The sequence below is a fragment of the Taudactylus pleione genome, unplaced genomic scaffold (genome assembly GCF_031769625.1).
Source record: "Taudactylus pleione unplaced genomic scaffold, aTauple2 ptg001546l, whole genome shotgun sequence".
Taxonomy (NCBI): domain Eukaryota; kingdom Metazoa; phylum Chordata; class Amphibia; order Anura; family Myobatrachidae; genus Taudactylus; species Taudactylus pleione.
Genome location: NW_028285943.1, coordinates 31,465 through 48,454, shown reverse-complemented (window position 1 = coordinate 48,454; position 16,990 = coordinate 31,465). Strand labels below are relative to the sequence as shown.

Genomic DNA, 16,990 nt, shown 5'->3' with positions numbered 1-16,990 from the left:
GGTGGTGTAACCCACAAAGTGCACTACTCTCCAGCAAAAATAAGAAAATATTTTCTGTGTTTGTGTGCGCTTTAGCCGCACGTATATATCAATATAACATAAATGGAGGACCAAACTTTCTCCGATAAAAATAAAATAGGCAAAGATCAAGAACCACTTCCTCCTAGTGCTGTTGCTGCTGCTGGGAGTTGTTCATCATCCCAGAGAGGAAGTGGGAACATCACTACTTTTACTAAACAATTGACCCTCCAACAGTCCCTAGCGATGAGGATGAAGTACGACAGCAGTCATCCTGAAGCAAAACGTATAACTGAGGCCTTGACTGCTATGTTGGTGTTAGACGTGCGTCCGGTATCCGCCATTAGTTCAGTGGGATTTAGACAATTGATGGAGGTAGTGTGTCCCCGGTTCCAAATCCCGTCTAGATTCCACTGCATCCTCAAAGCAGCAGTGACAAGCGTGCGTCTGTCTGTTAAAGGGTGGTGACACCCTCAAAGTGTGCTACACAAACAATAAAAATATTGTTCTTTTTTTTCGGTCTTTGTGAAATGTGTGGGCTGTAGCCACACTTGCATCCTTAAAGCAGCAGCGACAAGCATGCGTCTGTTTGTAAAAGGGTGGTGACACCCTCAAAGTGTGCTACACAAACAATAAAAATATTGTTCTTTTTTTTCTGTCTTTGTGAATTGTGTGGGCTGTAGCCGCACTTGCATCCTCAAAGCAGCAGCGACAAGCGTGCGTCTGTCTGTTAAAGGGTGGTGTAACTCTCAAAGTGCTCCAAAAAATAAAAAACTATTTTTTTAATGTGTTTGTGAGTTGTGTGCGATGTAGCCGCACTTGCATCCTCAAAGCAGCAGCGACAAGCGTGCGTCTGTCTGTTAAAGGGTGGTGACACCCTCAAAGTGTGCTACACAAACAATAAAAATATTCTTCTTCTTTTTTCTGTCTTTGTGAATTGTGTGGGCTGTAGCCGCACTTGCATCCTCAAAGCAGCAGCGACAAGCGTGCGTCTGTCTGTTAAAGGGTGGTGACACCCTCAAAGTGTGCTACACAAACAATAAAAATATTCTTCTTTTTTTTCTGTCTTTGTGAATTGTGTGGGCTGTAGCTGCACTTGCATCCTCAAAGCAGCAGCGACAAGCGTGCGTCTGTCTGTTAAAGGATTACAGCATCCAAGTAGGCATGTCAGACAGTCCGTACCTGTACTGGCAGGAAAAAGAAGCAATTTGGAGGTCCCTGTACAAACTGGCTCTATTTTACCTGAGTTGCCCCCCCTCCAGTGTGTACTCCGAAAGAGTGTTTAGTGCAGCCGGGAACCTTGTCAGTGAAAGGCGTAGGAGGTTGCTTCCACAAAATGTGGAGAAGATGATGTTCATAAAATGAATTATCAAATCTTCCAGGGAGACCAACCTCCAGAACGTACAGAGGGACCTGTGGTTGTGGATTCCAGCGGGGACGAATTAATACTCTGTAAGGATGAGGATGTACACACTGAAGAGGGTGAGGAATCGGTGGATGAGGAGGATATCTTGCCTCCATAGAGCCAGTTTGTGCAGGGACAGATTAATTGCCAGCTTGTTTTGTGGGGGCCCAAACGAACCAATCATTTCAGCCACAGTTGTGTGGCAGACCCTGGCGCTGAAATGATTGGTTTGTTAAAGTGTGCATGTCCTGTTTATACAACATAAGGGTGGGTGGGAGGGCCCAAGGACAATTCCATCTTGCACCTCTTATTTTTCTTTGCATTATGTACACTTTGGGGCCTAGTTTTTCAAACTGCCATCCTGTCTGCCACTGCAGTTTCACGCCTAGATGGGTCACGTGTTTGTGCCACCCACTCGTGTCGCTTAGCATAGTCATCCAGCTACCTCGGTGCAACCTTTTGGACATAAAAACACTATTGTGAGGTGTGAGGTGTTCAGAATAGACTGGAAATGAGTGGAAATTAAGGTTATTGAGGTTAATAATAGCATTGGAGCAGAAAAACCTACAAATTCTGTGATTTTAGCTGTTTTTATGCTTTTTTTCAAAAAAATACAGATCCAAAACACAAAACCCAGAACCCAAAACACGGAAGGGTGGTTTTGGCAAAACCAATCCAGATCCAAAACACGAAGAAAGATCCAGATCCAAAACCAAAACACAAAACGTGGCCGGTGCACACCCCTAGTTTAAATACATTGGCAGTTTCAATTTCATGCCGAGAAGTAGTGGTTTGAAAAAGCTTTAGCTTAGTAAATCTACACTTAAGTTTCTTAAAATGGCAGCTGATCATATCTTTTTATTTTTATCTCCAGCTGAGTGAAATCTATGGACCAGTATTCACCATCTATATGGCTAATGACCCAATGGTGGTCTTAATTGGCTATGACTGTGTAAAAGAAGCTTTGTTGGACCACTCAGACTCATTCAGTGCAAGAGGAATAAATGATACATCTGTTTTTAAAGATTATGGTGAGTTTGATCTGATAGAAGACAGTGTAAGACATCTTTGTTAGATGAAATATGTGCACAGCAATGGTAATTGCAGAATTCATAAATGGTAAATTGGTGGATTGTAAATGTATATTTCAGAATAACATTCATATTTGATTTATAAATATACTCTCATGAGTCAACAATAAGAACCTATAGCAAACGTTGCTCTGAAAAATGATAAATGACACTGTCCAGCAAAAAAGCCACTTGACAGCTATAGTGCCAGAAATGACTATGTAACAGCAGGTCTACTGTATATAATATATTTAAAATATTTAATAATTTAAACAGAATATTGATTTAAATTTGGGATTTCTGGCACAGATCACCATAAACATGCTTACTATAGCTGTGCGCAAAGTCCCCTATTTTGGTTTTGGTTTAGCAAAACCATACTCAAATGTTATGGTTAGATTTTAGACAACCACTCTCAAGTTTTTGTGTCAGTTTAGGTTTTGGATTTCTTGAAAATTAACAAAAACAGCTAAAATCATGTAATTTGGATCAGATTACATGCAATCAAAAACCGGAGATTCTGTTTTTAGATCCAAGTTGCAAACTTATGGGTAGACCCGAGCCAGTACTTGGTTCTACTCATGATCCTAAAAGTGATCCGACCTGGGACTCAGTTGAACTTGGAACCTCAAAGATTGGGTGTTCGGCTTTCAGCAAAACGGAACCATACTTATCTACATATAAAGTAGAGATGTGCAGATTGGTCATCCTGAAATATAAACACACAAATTTAGAGGTTCCGAGTAGAATCGAGTCCTTGTTCGCAGTCACTTTGGGGTTCTGAGTAGAACTGAGTCCTATAAACCAAAAAAAGTAAAGTTCATGCATTGGCGATGTCATTCTTCATATGTATAAAATATTAAAGAGTATAGTCATGTTTCTTATATGGTTTATGTCCACTTTCAATACTCTTTAATATTTTAAACATGATACAAAATGACAAAAGACAGCACCAACACATGAACTCTATTTTTCTGGTTTATTAGTGTATATTGAAGGAGTGGGGAACATTTGTAGAAGTTATTTAGTGGCAGCAGTCTGGTTGCGCAGGAAGAGATTCACAGAACGGAGTCCTGACTATGGTCTGCTGTCAGTTCAAAACTTGGATTTAAAAAACAAACTCGGGTTTTGGATTCCATGTAAATAGGTCCAAATTACATGATTCTAGCTATTTTTTTTTATCAATTTTTATTGATTTTTATGGAATCCAAAACCAAACCAAAACTGAATCAGAACCAAAACACTTGAGGATCGTTTTGCTAAAACCAAAACATGATGATGAATAAGAACCAGAACCAAAACAAAAACATCTCTAATTAAAAGTAAACATACCTTTCAACATCAGAGAATCATATCCTAAAAGCCTCCACTTAAATTAAATATAAATTCTGTGTTACTATGTGTCTCATTAAAAGGGCTTAAAACAGTAGGACATACACTGTACCTCCAAACTGTACCCAAATCAGGAAAAAGTCCTGGCAATCATAAGAGTGGGACAGTACCCTGAAATCAGCAAATGTTGTTAGTAAAGCTGTGGATATTGCATTGGATTCAGCACACTTGTAGCAATACATCGCAGTGTGTGTCTGTTAGTTTGTAGCAATCATCAAGCCAATCTGTAGCGATTTTCTGTAGCATCAACATTAATATTAGAATCATTGTTAGTAACAGATCCCACACAGGTTTAAAAAGTTCCAATAATTTACAGCTTACAGTGCTCCATTTGCAATAGCATGAATTCCAACAAAACTCTCTTAAAACTTTCTTAATGACAACTGTCTCTGTATAATAGCTGTAGTGCATTATGTCCTCCCAGCTGCTGGCGGCTCCCCAATCATGCAGCTTTATCTAGAGGGTCCTCATAATCGCAAGGTGTTTGGACACAGGAAAGGACAGATTCCATCTGGCAGTTTGCAGTATCTGCCAGTTCCTTTGCGCGTTCCCCTGCCTCCTGAGACATCAGCGGCTTCCTCAGAATATGCCAGACTTCTCTCTGGACTGTCTTTATATACTACATTCACTGCAATTGTGCATGCTCATTGTGTACGTGTTCCAAGTTTCTCTTTTATTTGGACCACATGAGCATGCGCACTACAGTATTTTGCACTGCATATTCGCTCTAGGTATTTTCCTGGAAAGGTATAAATCCCCTTCACTAGCCATACCTGGAAGTGATGTGAGTGAGGGCGGAAGTGCAAGTTTCTGCCCACACTTTCCAGGAAAATAAGAAACTTGGCCCCTTGCGGGGTCGCTTCGCTCACCACACTGCAGGCTCGATGGCTTGCTTTGCTCACCACAACAATATATTCCCCCTCTATGCCCACTTGGATGGTAGGGAATGACATTGGACACTGGCTGATGACATCATCATACAGAAACAGAAGGGGATCTATCTCCTCCCATATTATCCTTTCTCCAGTCTCCTGATACTGCTTTATTGTCATTGCATTAATTATTTCAAGGCACATAATCAATCTACTGTTATTTTTGGGTACCATTTTCCTTTTTGTAATAAATATATAAATATAGCCATATTGGTATGTACTATATATATATATATATATATATATATATATATATATACACACACACACATCCACACCATGTTTTTTTACATCACACATAATATACATATATCAGCAATTTATCTTTCTACATATAATTTATTTCTATTTATGTTTACTTTTTTTAGTCTTTTTAACTCTCCCACATTTTTAAACAGATTATATGCAAATTGTCTGACATTTAGATCTATAATAAAACTTCTCATGAAACTACATAAATTCATAAAGTACATAGAGAGACACATCAGAAACATCACACTAACAATTCCAATACATTATTTTATAGAGAATATATATTACACCCCCAACTGTGGTTATGACACCCTATACATATGATAAGAGAGTCCCAATCCACCTCTAGATCTATAGCAAAGCTTCACATTTAGCCATTACAATAAATGGATTCTAAAGTACTTGGAGATATATATCAAAAACATCATACTAACAATTCTAATAGATTATGTTACAGAGCATATATATTACACCCCTGACTATGATTATAAGACCCTATATATATGATAAGAGAACCCCAATCTATTTCCAAATCTATAACTTTCCATGTAACCAATGTAATAAATGAATTTCTAAAATACATGGAGAGACATTTTAAGGACATCACACTAACAATTCTAATACCTTATCTTATAGAGAATATAATTTACACTCACAATTATGGTAATGACACCCTATACATATGATAAGAGAAAAATAATCTATCTCCACACTACTTAAACAATACCTACTTACTAGATCCCTCAAATTTCACATATTATTCAACTCAATTGTGTCCGTCAGACTATGAGGTGTTAAGGTATTTAGACAGAAGATCCAGTGGGCTTCATGTCTACATAATCGACCATATCTATCACCTCCTCTTATAGTTGATCTAATAATTTCAATACCTCTTACTGACACATTAATCAAAGCACCTCCTTCAAATAAAAAGATATGCTTGGATAATAGATGAGTTTTACTGCATTCATATTTGATGTTCCATGTACTGTATCTAGTATTTAACATTCTTGTTGTACATCATATATAGGGATCCACATGTTATATACTCCTTGATGTTAAATTCTTCTATTGTATTATTTGTTTGAAAGACAATTATTTTGCTTGGCTTATTGGAACAAGTTGCTCTTAATAAGTCTCTGTGGTAACCAAGTAGCTCCTAAAGCACCCTTAATCGCATTAATTCTTTGAAAACTACTGGACACCAGATGTGATTGTAAATTCTTAGACTTTCTAAAGATAACATTACCATTTATATTTATTTCCTTGGACAGCACTTATTTTAATATTGATGATCTTAATAATAATTTGTCTAATTTAATGTGCAAAACTATTGTATTGGGTAGTAAACATTGCTGATTTATATTGATCTTTTTTAATGAATCTTACTTGCCCCCAGTAGTTGATTTCTATCTATATATTTCACTTCTGCACAGGCTCTATCCAATAACTGCTTTGGATAGTCTTGCTCTAGAAAGGAACTCATCAATACATTTATTGTCTATGGAAAGCTTCTTCAGTGGAAAGTTTTGTTTAATTCTAATGAACTGCCGGTTGGGTATATTCTTTTTCCAATTATTTTTATGTGATCTATTATAGTTTAAATATCTATTCTGATATACTGGCTTCACAAATGTGTTGGTTACTAGTTTCCCCTCCTTAACTGAGAGTGTGATATCAAGGAAGTTTATCTTGCATAAATCATGAATGTAGGTGAATATAAGACAATAAGTGTTATAATTGAGACTATTTTTGAATTTCTGTACAAAAGTGAGATATCCATTCCAAATAAAAAAAGAAGTCATCAATAAATCTGCTAAGAGGATTAGGTTCACTGCAAGCTTCACACCCCACACATGTTCCTCCTCAAAGTGGCCCATGTAAAGTTTAGCAAAACTTAGGGTGAACCTAGTCTCCATCGCAGTCTGACAGCTTTTATTTCTAAATCAGTGGGATATTTGAGTATAAGGACTTAATATCACAAGTAATTTAATAATATCCTTCTTCCCAATTGACCTTTTCAATTGAATTAAAAAAATGCTTTGTATCTTGTATATGTGATATAAGTGCTCTCATATAATAATCCACAAAATATAAATTATTAGCGAGTGACCATACACCCGAAATAATAGGTCTACCTGGTGGTAAAGTAAGAGACATGTACTTTTGGTAAATAGTGAAATGTTGGGGTCACTGGGTGTGTACAAAATAAAAAGTAAAATCTCTCCCTTCATATAGTGCCCTCAGCCAATGCCTCATCCAACAAATTAATGAGTTTTTGCTCAAATAGGGTGGAGGGATTGTTAGTCAGTTTACTATAGAAGATAGTATTGTCCAATTGTCTATATGCCTCTCTATATGCGTCAATATTTTGAATGGCAATCCCCCCACCCTTATCAGCTTGTTTAACTATTATACGTTTTTTTGTATATAACAGTTTAATTTCTTTCCTTTCTTTAAGGCTGAGATTTTCTCTAAAGTAATTATTTTCTGCTTCAATGCACATATGACGGAATTGTTCCACAGTATTTTTATAGAAACTTTCTACATAGGGTCCTTTAAGTTAAAATGGATAAAAATCTGATTTTGCTCTCAATTTGTTCATGTGTCTAACTTAAAAAAAAATTATATTCACTGTCGGTAGATAATTCTGACTCTTTTTGAAGTGACTCTAAAATATCCACTATTTTCTCATCTTAATTGGATCTCCTGTTACATTATATTTTTTTATTGCTTTAAGAGCAAAATATCTCCTTCTACTTAGTGTCCGCACATACGGTATCTATATACATCAACAAAGTGATTAAATTAATTGGGTTTATTGATAGGCTAAATAATTAGCTCCTTTTCCAAAAGTTTTAATTTCCTCAGCACTTAGTTTTTTAGAAGATAGATTGTATATTCCATTTGAATGACTGAGCGTCTGTGTACAGTACACAAACATTTAGCAACACGCCCACGACACTCCCATAGCACGACCATAAGTTAGAACATCTTTGTGCATCTGTTTAGCCAGCCCCCAGTCACTCAGGAATGCCTAGCACTTTTACCGTGCATCTCAATTATAACATCGCCTTTTTGTGTACACTCTGTGTAAAGCTGGCACTGTTGGAGTTTATAGGGATTTTTGTGCAAAAAATTGTTCAACTCCTTAAACATCAGCATTGGCTGCAACGCTGTATAAAGCCCAGTGTGTGCTTCTGAGCAATATCCTGTGATCAGGGGCATAACTAGGGCACCTATGTACCTCCAAATGGTGAAAAATATATATAAACACATGTAACTTTGACAAGGAAGATGGTCCCCCTAATCTCTGAGCATCATGGAAGCTGCACCCCTTGCATCTATGGTAGTTAAGCCCATGCCAGTGACCTCATTAATAAGGAGGGGACAAATTCCCTTGCCAATATTTTTTATTATTTTTATATTGCCTAAAATGCAGATAGCAAGCATACCATTCCCCACTATGATGTGGCCATGTTCGCTGTCCCAATTTTGATCTCCCATATGCAGAAGATATAGAATTAGTATCACATGATTCTTAGAACATAAAACTTCTACCCACACTGACAGCCAATTTAAGTGATGACTGAGACACTTTAAAAACAGTAGCCCATTCAATTTGTGGCGAGTTTTCGTCAACATCATATGATATTCAGCTGCACACATATCCACCAATGGAAATTAAGGAGCAGCACATTGCAGCTGACCTGATAACTGACTTCCCCCCAAATAAGAGGAGCACATATGTAGCTAATTTTTCTCAACAATAATTTTGTGTTAAAAACTGTACACCTGAATTAGGGTTTTACTTAAGGGTTAGTATAAGTTATTATTATTATTATTATTATTTTATTTATTTATTTTAAATGCAGGACTGGAATGCCATATTTTATATACTTTAAACCATTTGCAGGAGTGATACTAAGCAACGGGGAGAGGTGGAAACAGTTACGTCGGTTCTCACTCACCACACTAAGAAATTTAGGGATGGGGAAGAGAAACACTGAGGAACGAGTCCAGGAAGAGGCCCGTTACCTTGGAGAAGAATTTCTGAAAAATGGAGGTTGGTCAGACATTGCTGGGGTTATATTTATTGTAGAGATGTGCAGGTTCGGTTTATTGAAATACAAACATACCCAATTTTAGGGGTTTTAAGTAGAATTGAGTCCCAGTTCAAAATCACTTTAAGGGTTCCAAGTAGAACCAAGTCCTGACTCCGGTCTTCAGGCAATTCAGAACTCATATTTATAAACTGGATTTTGTGTATTTTGGATAGCATGTAAGTCCCTCCCTCATGATTTTAGGTGCTGTGAGGTGTTTAAAATTTACTGGAAATTACTGTACAGTAAATTAATGTTATTGATATGAATAATACTAAAGGATCAATATCAGGTTCAAATTAAATGATGTTACCTGTTATTATAATTTTTTAAAGAAATCTAAAACGAAAACAGAATCCGAATCAATACAACTGGGGATGATTTTGCCAAAACCAAAACATGGAGGTCTGTGCACATCTCTAATTTATAAATCAAGTAAAACCATTATGTAATATTAATATGTTCATATCTTTAACATGAACTGCAGGAATCATATCTGAAAATTAGTTTTTGAGATGTAGTGGTCCTTTACAATAAAGCAATGACTATAGCATACATATGCATCATTAACAATATAAAAAGCCTCATTGCAGTATTATTTATGTTAGGGAATCATGCTTTAAGAATTGGAGAAGTCTGAGATGAGAATTCAATAACAAATGATAGCAGTGATGGAGCACTTGTAGGAAAGATGTATAATCTGCTTTAAATAATTGTGTAGTGCTTGTGTACTGGCATCTCTAAAGTTAAAAAATCTCCATGTGGATTTATGTCTTATCAGCTATGAAAATAAAAAACAGAAACAGTTATTAATTAGAGATGTTTTGTTTTATTGAAAACCAAAAATACCCGAACTTTGGGGTTTCAAGTCAATGACTCAGATCACTTTGAGGTTCCATGTACAACTAAGTCCTGACACGGGTCTTCTGGCAAGTTTAAAACTCTGATCTATTTAGCATATTTTGTATTGCATTTAAGACCTTCCCTTATGGGTTCAGGTGCTGTGTGGTGGTCAAAATTAACTATAAAATGACTGGAAATTAATTTTATTGAAGTTAATAATACTATAATAACAAAAACAGGACCAAGTTACATGATTTTCTCTATTAGTAAAGTGATCCAAAACAAAAACCAAACCAAAAGCAAGACACTTTAGGGTGGTTTTGTCAAAACTAAAATATGATGATGATTTAGAATCAAAACCAAAACATAAGGGTCGGCGCACATCTCTAATATTAACAATATCTGTATGCACATAAACACATTCTGCTTGATCTGTTTAAATAGTATTAACTGTCTATATAGCTTTTGAATGAATTAGCATTAAATGGCCTGTTCAGAGTTGGGAGCAAAGCAAAAAAGGAGCAATATTGCTCCTTGGCGAAATCACATTGCACTGTATGTGGGACAGATATAAAATATGCAGAGATATTTGTGAGCGGCGTGTCCAAGCTGAACTATAAATTGAAGTGTAAAAATCAAGCTGTCCAGTTTTTGGGGGTTAATGTGCAAAAGTAGCTAGTATTTATTCTGTATGCAAAAAATAAATAATTCAATATAATTGCAACCTGTTGCATTGCAACATTATTTTTCTAAGTGCAAAGTTTCCCCCTTTGTATTAATTTGCTCTCAACTCTAAAATAGCCCCACTGTGTCCAATAGTTTGTCTGAATGTAATATTAGTCAAGCATGAGGAATAACATACAATTATCTGAGATACAGTAGTTCATAATATTTTAAGGAGGTATCTCTAGGCAACAGTCATAATTTTCTATACTGATCTAGAAAGTACAAAAAACACAAAAGAAAACAGGCGCTAACCTGTTTGGCAATCTGATTTTAGCACACTAATTAACTGACAGCTGCCACCACACAAATGAGGAGAACTGGACACCTCAATAACAATAGGAAAATATATGCATAGTAAATGGGGTGCTAGTAAGTTCAATGTTTTATAAAGATTAAAAATATAAAAAATTATATAAAAATACCCTGTAATTGGGTAAGATATGCAAGAGCATGTTGTAACTGTGATTTATAATTCGACTGTCATTTGCAAGTATTTGCACTCGCATATCTGACCCAATTACAGGGTATTTTTATATAGTTTTTAATCTTAAGAAAACATTTAACTGACTAGTGCCCCATTTTCTATGCATATATTGATCTAGAATTTACATTGTTTTGTGAAAATGTTGCCCAATGTTGGCCTGGGCTTCCAAATATCTTTTGCTTGAGCAAACAAATCAATATTTGTCCAAAAATTTGCACTTAACAATGACAATTAATAACATTTTCTTGCATTGTCTAACTTGCACAAGAGGTTTTCACATACAGTAAGTATAATAGGTATAGACAAATTATACAGTGAGAGTCGGTCGTGTACTCCTAACTAAAGTTCCATGTACTAATATCCTGCCTATCTTAAAACACATTGAAAGATTATTATATTTAATTTGTCTCAAATTAATAAATAGTTAATAAAAACTGGTCTGACAGGGGGGTATCTGGGTACTCAGAACTTCCCCCTTCTTAAGTATGCGAATGTCTACAATAGAGATGTGCAAATTTAGGGTTCCAAGTCATACCAAGTCTGAGTTTGAAATCACTTTGGGGTTCCCGAGTCGAACCGAGTCCCGGTTTGGACCTGTAGTCAGTTCGGAACTCGGATTAAAAACCTAGCTCGAGTTTTGGACTGCATGTAAATATGTCCAAACTACATGATTATAGCTGTTTTAATTATTTATTTATTTAACAAAGCAGAGCCAAAACCAAAACACGTGAGGGTGGTTTTGCGAAACCAAAACACGAAGATTTATCCGAATCCAAAACAAGGGAGTCCACTAGTGTACAATATATATCCTTTTTTTTTGGTTCTACAATTATAAAACATTTCACAGGAAATTAATGTGTGTTCCCAGATATCCCTTTTGATTCAACTGATTTGCTGCGTTTGGCAGTCTCTAATGTCATCTGCTCCATTGTATTTGGAGAACGTTTTGACTATGACGACCAGAAGTTCATCACTCTGCTTTTTTTGCTAAAGGAAATATTTCTACTCCTTGCATCCCCCTGGGGAATAGTAAGTTAACAATGTACATACATTTAGTATATGTACCAGTACATTCTGTTTTTTTGTTTTTTTTATCCTATCTTAGCCTAATTGCTTTAAGATCTGTAATAATACTGTGGTATTGTTTGTGAGACAACTCATGATTTTGGGTCAGTAGTTTGAAATATTTATTTTGTAGACAAGAAAACAACAGCTATATAAAAATATTGAGGGTCAATAAGAGTTGTTTATAATGACAATTTAATACATTTGTTCTTTTCTTGTCTCTAATCTCTTAAACAGCCAAAATCTGTTGTATCTTGAACCTTGCTGAATATTTTCTATCTTATCTCTAATTAACATTATATATTTAAGGTTTTTTATTATAATTAGTAAAAAACATGAAACATTGTACCTGTAAGCCCTTATATAATTTATATAGTCACACTAGTTTAGCCATTATGCCTAAACAACAATGCACACGATTTCATGCATGCAACACTGCTAGTAATCTGAATATTTGTTCAATAATATATGTACTGTGCTTTTGCATTTATAGCTACTGAATATCTTTCCCAAAACACTCCACCGTCTCCCAGGACCACACCAGAAAATATTCACAAATCTAGAAAAATTAAAAACATTTGTGAAAGAATCTGTAGAAAGCCACAGAAACACCATCGATATGAACTGTCCCCGGGATGTCATTGATTGTTTCCTAATCAAGATGGAGGAGGTAAATTATATTTAGGTTTGGATTTTGGAAATACATAAATTATTGTTATTTTTATATTTTTATATTATTATTATTATTATTATTATTAATCATAATACTTTTTTATATAGTATAAACTTTAGAAGCTATACAGATTTGAACATATACTGTGTGCAAAGTGTATCTGTCTTGTGTCGATTGACACTGCACACTCTCCGAACATCAGCGCAAGTAAGGGTGATGAGCATTTTGATCACATCTTACAGTTACAACAAAAGATGCAAAACTGGGTTGTAATGAGATGTTCTCTTGTAGGAAGATTTCAGTGAGAGCGTGTTCACTCAAATGTGGTCAAGGCAAACCTCGATGTTAGCAAATGGACGTCTGTTTGGAATCTTATCTCTTGTACTTAGTATAGTGCAGGTGCAATTGCTCACCGATAATTATGATCATAATGAAAATGAAGCCTATTAGAAAATTAAGTACACATGCTAGTGTGGTGGCATCTCAATGTATACAACTTTGCATATGGGCGAATATACATATTTTTTTCCTGTGCAATTCTTTTGGGTAATATATGCCCAACTTACTTCCAACTCTGCATCAGTTATGAATTATTAATTATTATCACAGTTTTTAGCTGTATACAGATTTGTGAAGAGCTACAACAGGGCAAACATTGAGGTATGGGATGAACAGTAAAAGCTGCCTATGGCTGCAAGAAATGTAATTCTGGAACTGTATACACACAATCTACTGTTGTATTACATGAAATCAAGTGCTCTAAACCTGTTCTACAATATATGTACCTTCAGAGATACAACTGGTGAATCTTACTCTTTACTAAATTAGCAAACATAAAAAAATATTTAACTAAAGGGGATGTTGATTGAAAATTTTCAGGCATAAAAGACCCTGTAATTTAGCACAGTACATGTCTGATACACAGTGCAAAATCAGCTGTGCTCCCACCATATGCCTTAATTGGCAAAAGTGATTCTACAATTCTACCAAGGTGCACAGGATTGCAGACCAAAATGTTGGCGATGGTGCAAATGTTTGTACAGATTGAATGAAGAAGGAGGAGATGACCCAGAGTTTCACGAAAGTACTTTAGGCCACAATTGTGGATCTTTTCCTGAATACATCAATGCAGTCACACTGCCCCTACCCCATCCTTCTGCTTGTAGTAGCCATCATACTGTAACTATCAGTGCATGTTCACAAGCCCTACACCAGGTACAAGAGATCTTTTTTTTAAACCAGACAGATCTCATACACACAACTCAACACAGCCTACGATTCTACCTAGTGTTCATTCTAGCACCCTGCATGTAATCAGTGAGGAGGGCAACATTTTATATGTGACTTATCGCTGCAGCTACAGTAACTATAGTGATGCATCACGCCTAAAATGTTGCCCTTCAAAATTAAAATATGCCCTCCTCACTGATTATGTGCAGGGTGCTAGAATGAACACTATCTACCTACATGGCTACAATACGCCCTCAGAATACTAAGCTTATATGAGATTGCTTCATCACCACCCAGTTGCACCAACTCAAACCCCAGTGGAGATGTGATTGTGTTGAATATGACTTTGAATCATCCATAGGAGCTTACAGTGGCATACGCTCAGCCAAGAAGCATGTAGTACACTAGGCCACGAAGCATGCAATATGCTCAGCCATGGAACATGCTCTACTAAAAACTGCAAGTTCCTTCCACAAATCAGAGTTGCATGCAACTCTTAAACAACTTCTTATTGAGTGCAGTCTTTGCAGGGTAAGGTAAGGTTGTCTAGTTTTGCTGGATACTAGAGGACTGCGATTTCCTATTATGAGCATGATTGTCAAGATTAGATAAAGGGGTAGAGAGGTTGAACTTTTAACAAGTGTGTTCTTTGTGATAAAAACATATGGAATCCTCTATACAATTCTATATCTATACAATGAAGAGCATTTAGTAACATTTAAAGGTGACAAATGTCTTTCTGTGCTACATATCCACAGGAGAAGGACAAACCTGACACTGAATTCCACTTTGACAATTTATTTGGGACAATCCTTGACCTGTTCTTTGCTGGAACTGAAACCACCAGCACAACCATGAAATATTGTCTACTTATCCTTCTCAAATACCCAGATGTTGAAAGTAAGTATAACAAAAGGAAAAGTTCTTCTAAGCAGCCTCATTGTGTGTATCGGCTGTGATTTTTGCAATATTGCATTAAAACATTTTACATTTTTTCCAATTTTTGGAGAAATCTTATACTTAAGGTGCATACACACGGGACAATTAAACTGCATGATATGAACGATAGCCATATTAATCTTATTGTTATCATTCATATCGTGCAGTTTTTGGTCCATTCCAACCCACCAACGACCTGCGATGTGCGGGCACGTATAGACGATAACGATATCGTCCATCACCCGTGCATGCAGGTCAACCTTGTCGATATTGTCCATGTTACTAAAGGGACCCACGATCATTGATCGCAGGTTGCTATTGGTGAGTTGGTGGTGTGCTGGATGATCGATATCGATCATCCAGCACTCCAGGAAGGTGCAGGACGATCAGTCAGCGATATCGTTATTGCTGACTGATCGTCCCGTGTGTACACACCATTAGACCCATGTAGCAGTTCACCATTTCCTGCACCAAGCTGTCTCATCAGGCTGATAGAAAAGCTACAGTATCAGATATGATGGTCTGAGCCCATCCTAGTTATACAGTATTAGTATAAAGCTAGTACACATTGGGCCTCATTCAGACCCACTCGCAAGTGGCTGTCCGCTCGCAAGTGGGTCGACGGTGTGCACTGCGCATGCGCACGACGGAGGGAGCTCCATCGTGCGCATGCGCCAGACGCGACGAGCAAAGGACTTTCCTTCGCTCGTTGTGTCTGATCAAAGGGGGCATGCTGTCGATGTTGATTGACAACACGCCCCCTTTGGTGGGCGTGCCGGGGGCGTGCCTGCCAGACGGAGGCATTCCCAAGGGAACGCCTACCATCAGAAGCCGGCCCCACTGACATCACTAGTGATGTCAGTGGGAGTGATTTTGGCTCTGATAGAGCCAAAATCACTCCAGGGCTTGTGGTCGAAAACCCCGACCACAGGCTTCTGGTCGCACTGGCGATGGTCGCAATGGTCAAGACCATCGTGACCATCACCCTGCACGCTCGTATGTGCTGTGGGTGGTGACCCACAGCTATACGAGCGTCCAGGAGGACGCTCCATTTTTATGGAGGACGGCCCTCATTCAGAGCGAGCGCTCTGCTCAGAGCGTCCGGCTCTGAATGAGGGCCATTATACGGTTTACTGTACAATGGGACATTGTTGTTCTGTGCAGGTAGCAGTATGAATCTCAAGACCAAACTGCTGGCAAAGTACAGGGGCTGTGAAAAAAGTTGGCAAACCTTTTGTTATTATGCTTATAGTTTATCTATGTAATAAAAATACTGTGTGTTGATATCAATACAGGTAACATCTGGTATATTTATACAAAAGTGGAAAAGGGTTTTCTGTCCCATAAATATGTCAATTTACAAAGGAGATTTAACAATTTTTTTTCTCTTTTCAATGATGCAACAATATCATTGTATACTAAACCCCAATATATATCATCATGAGAGGTTTAATAAATTCAATAATATTAACAAGAAAGTACCAGATGGAGCTAAGAGGATTATGATTGATGATAAGATAATTATTGTCAACTGTACAGAGTAGCAAATACCATCCTAGAAACTATAAAATGTCTAATAATACCCTAATTTATATAAGTGATCCCTTAAAAATCGACTGCACCCAATTCAAAGGAGATATTGTAGGATGAGAGTCTTATTAAACATTGTTTAATGATTTACAAATTAAACATTACTGTACTTTTAATAAAATTGTTGTATAAGTAGCTCAGGCATAAACAGTACAGTTAATCTTGCAGAGTGCAATAAAACAAAGATGAGCATAAGTTATACCTCCCTGAATGTTTAACATGGTTTCACAGTCGTAATGAGACACAGTGCATTACTCATATCCTTATT

General features: G+C 36.8%; 1 protein-coding gene across 3 annotated transcripts in view; it reads left to right on the top strand.

The window, feature by feature from the left end:
- LOC148442397 (cytochrome P450 2C20-like) overlaps positions 1 to 16,990 on the top strand; it is a 28,987-nt gene that overhangs the window by 6,324 nt on the left and 5,673 nt on the right. For all 3 annotated transcript variants that reach the window (XR_015875816.1, XM_088463988.1, XM_088463989.1), the window contains exons 2-6: positions 2,298 to 2,454; positions 8,986 to 9,135; positions 12,094 to 12,254; positions 12,784 to 12,960; positions 14,952 to 15,093. Coding sequence is in view for 2 of the 3 variants with exons in the window: in XM_088463988.1 (XP_088320114.1) it covers positions 2,298 to 2,454; positions 8,986 to 9,135; positions 12,094 to 12,254; positions 12,784 to 12,960; positions 14,952 to 15,093 (787 nt within the window). In the remaining variant the exon portion in view is untranslated. The remainder of the gene's footprint in view (positions 1 to 2,297; positions 2,455 to 8,985; positions 9,136 to 12,093; positions 12,255 to 12,783; positions 12,961 to 14,951; positions 15,094 to 16,990) is intronic.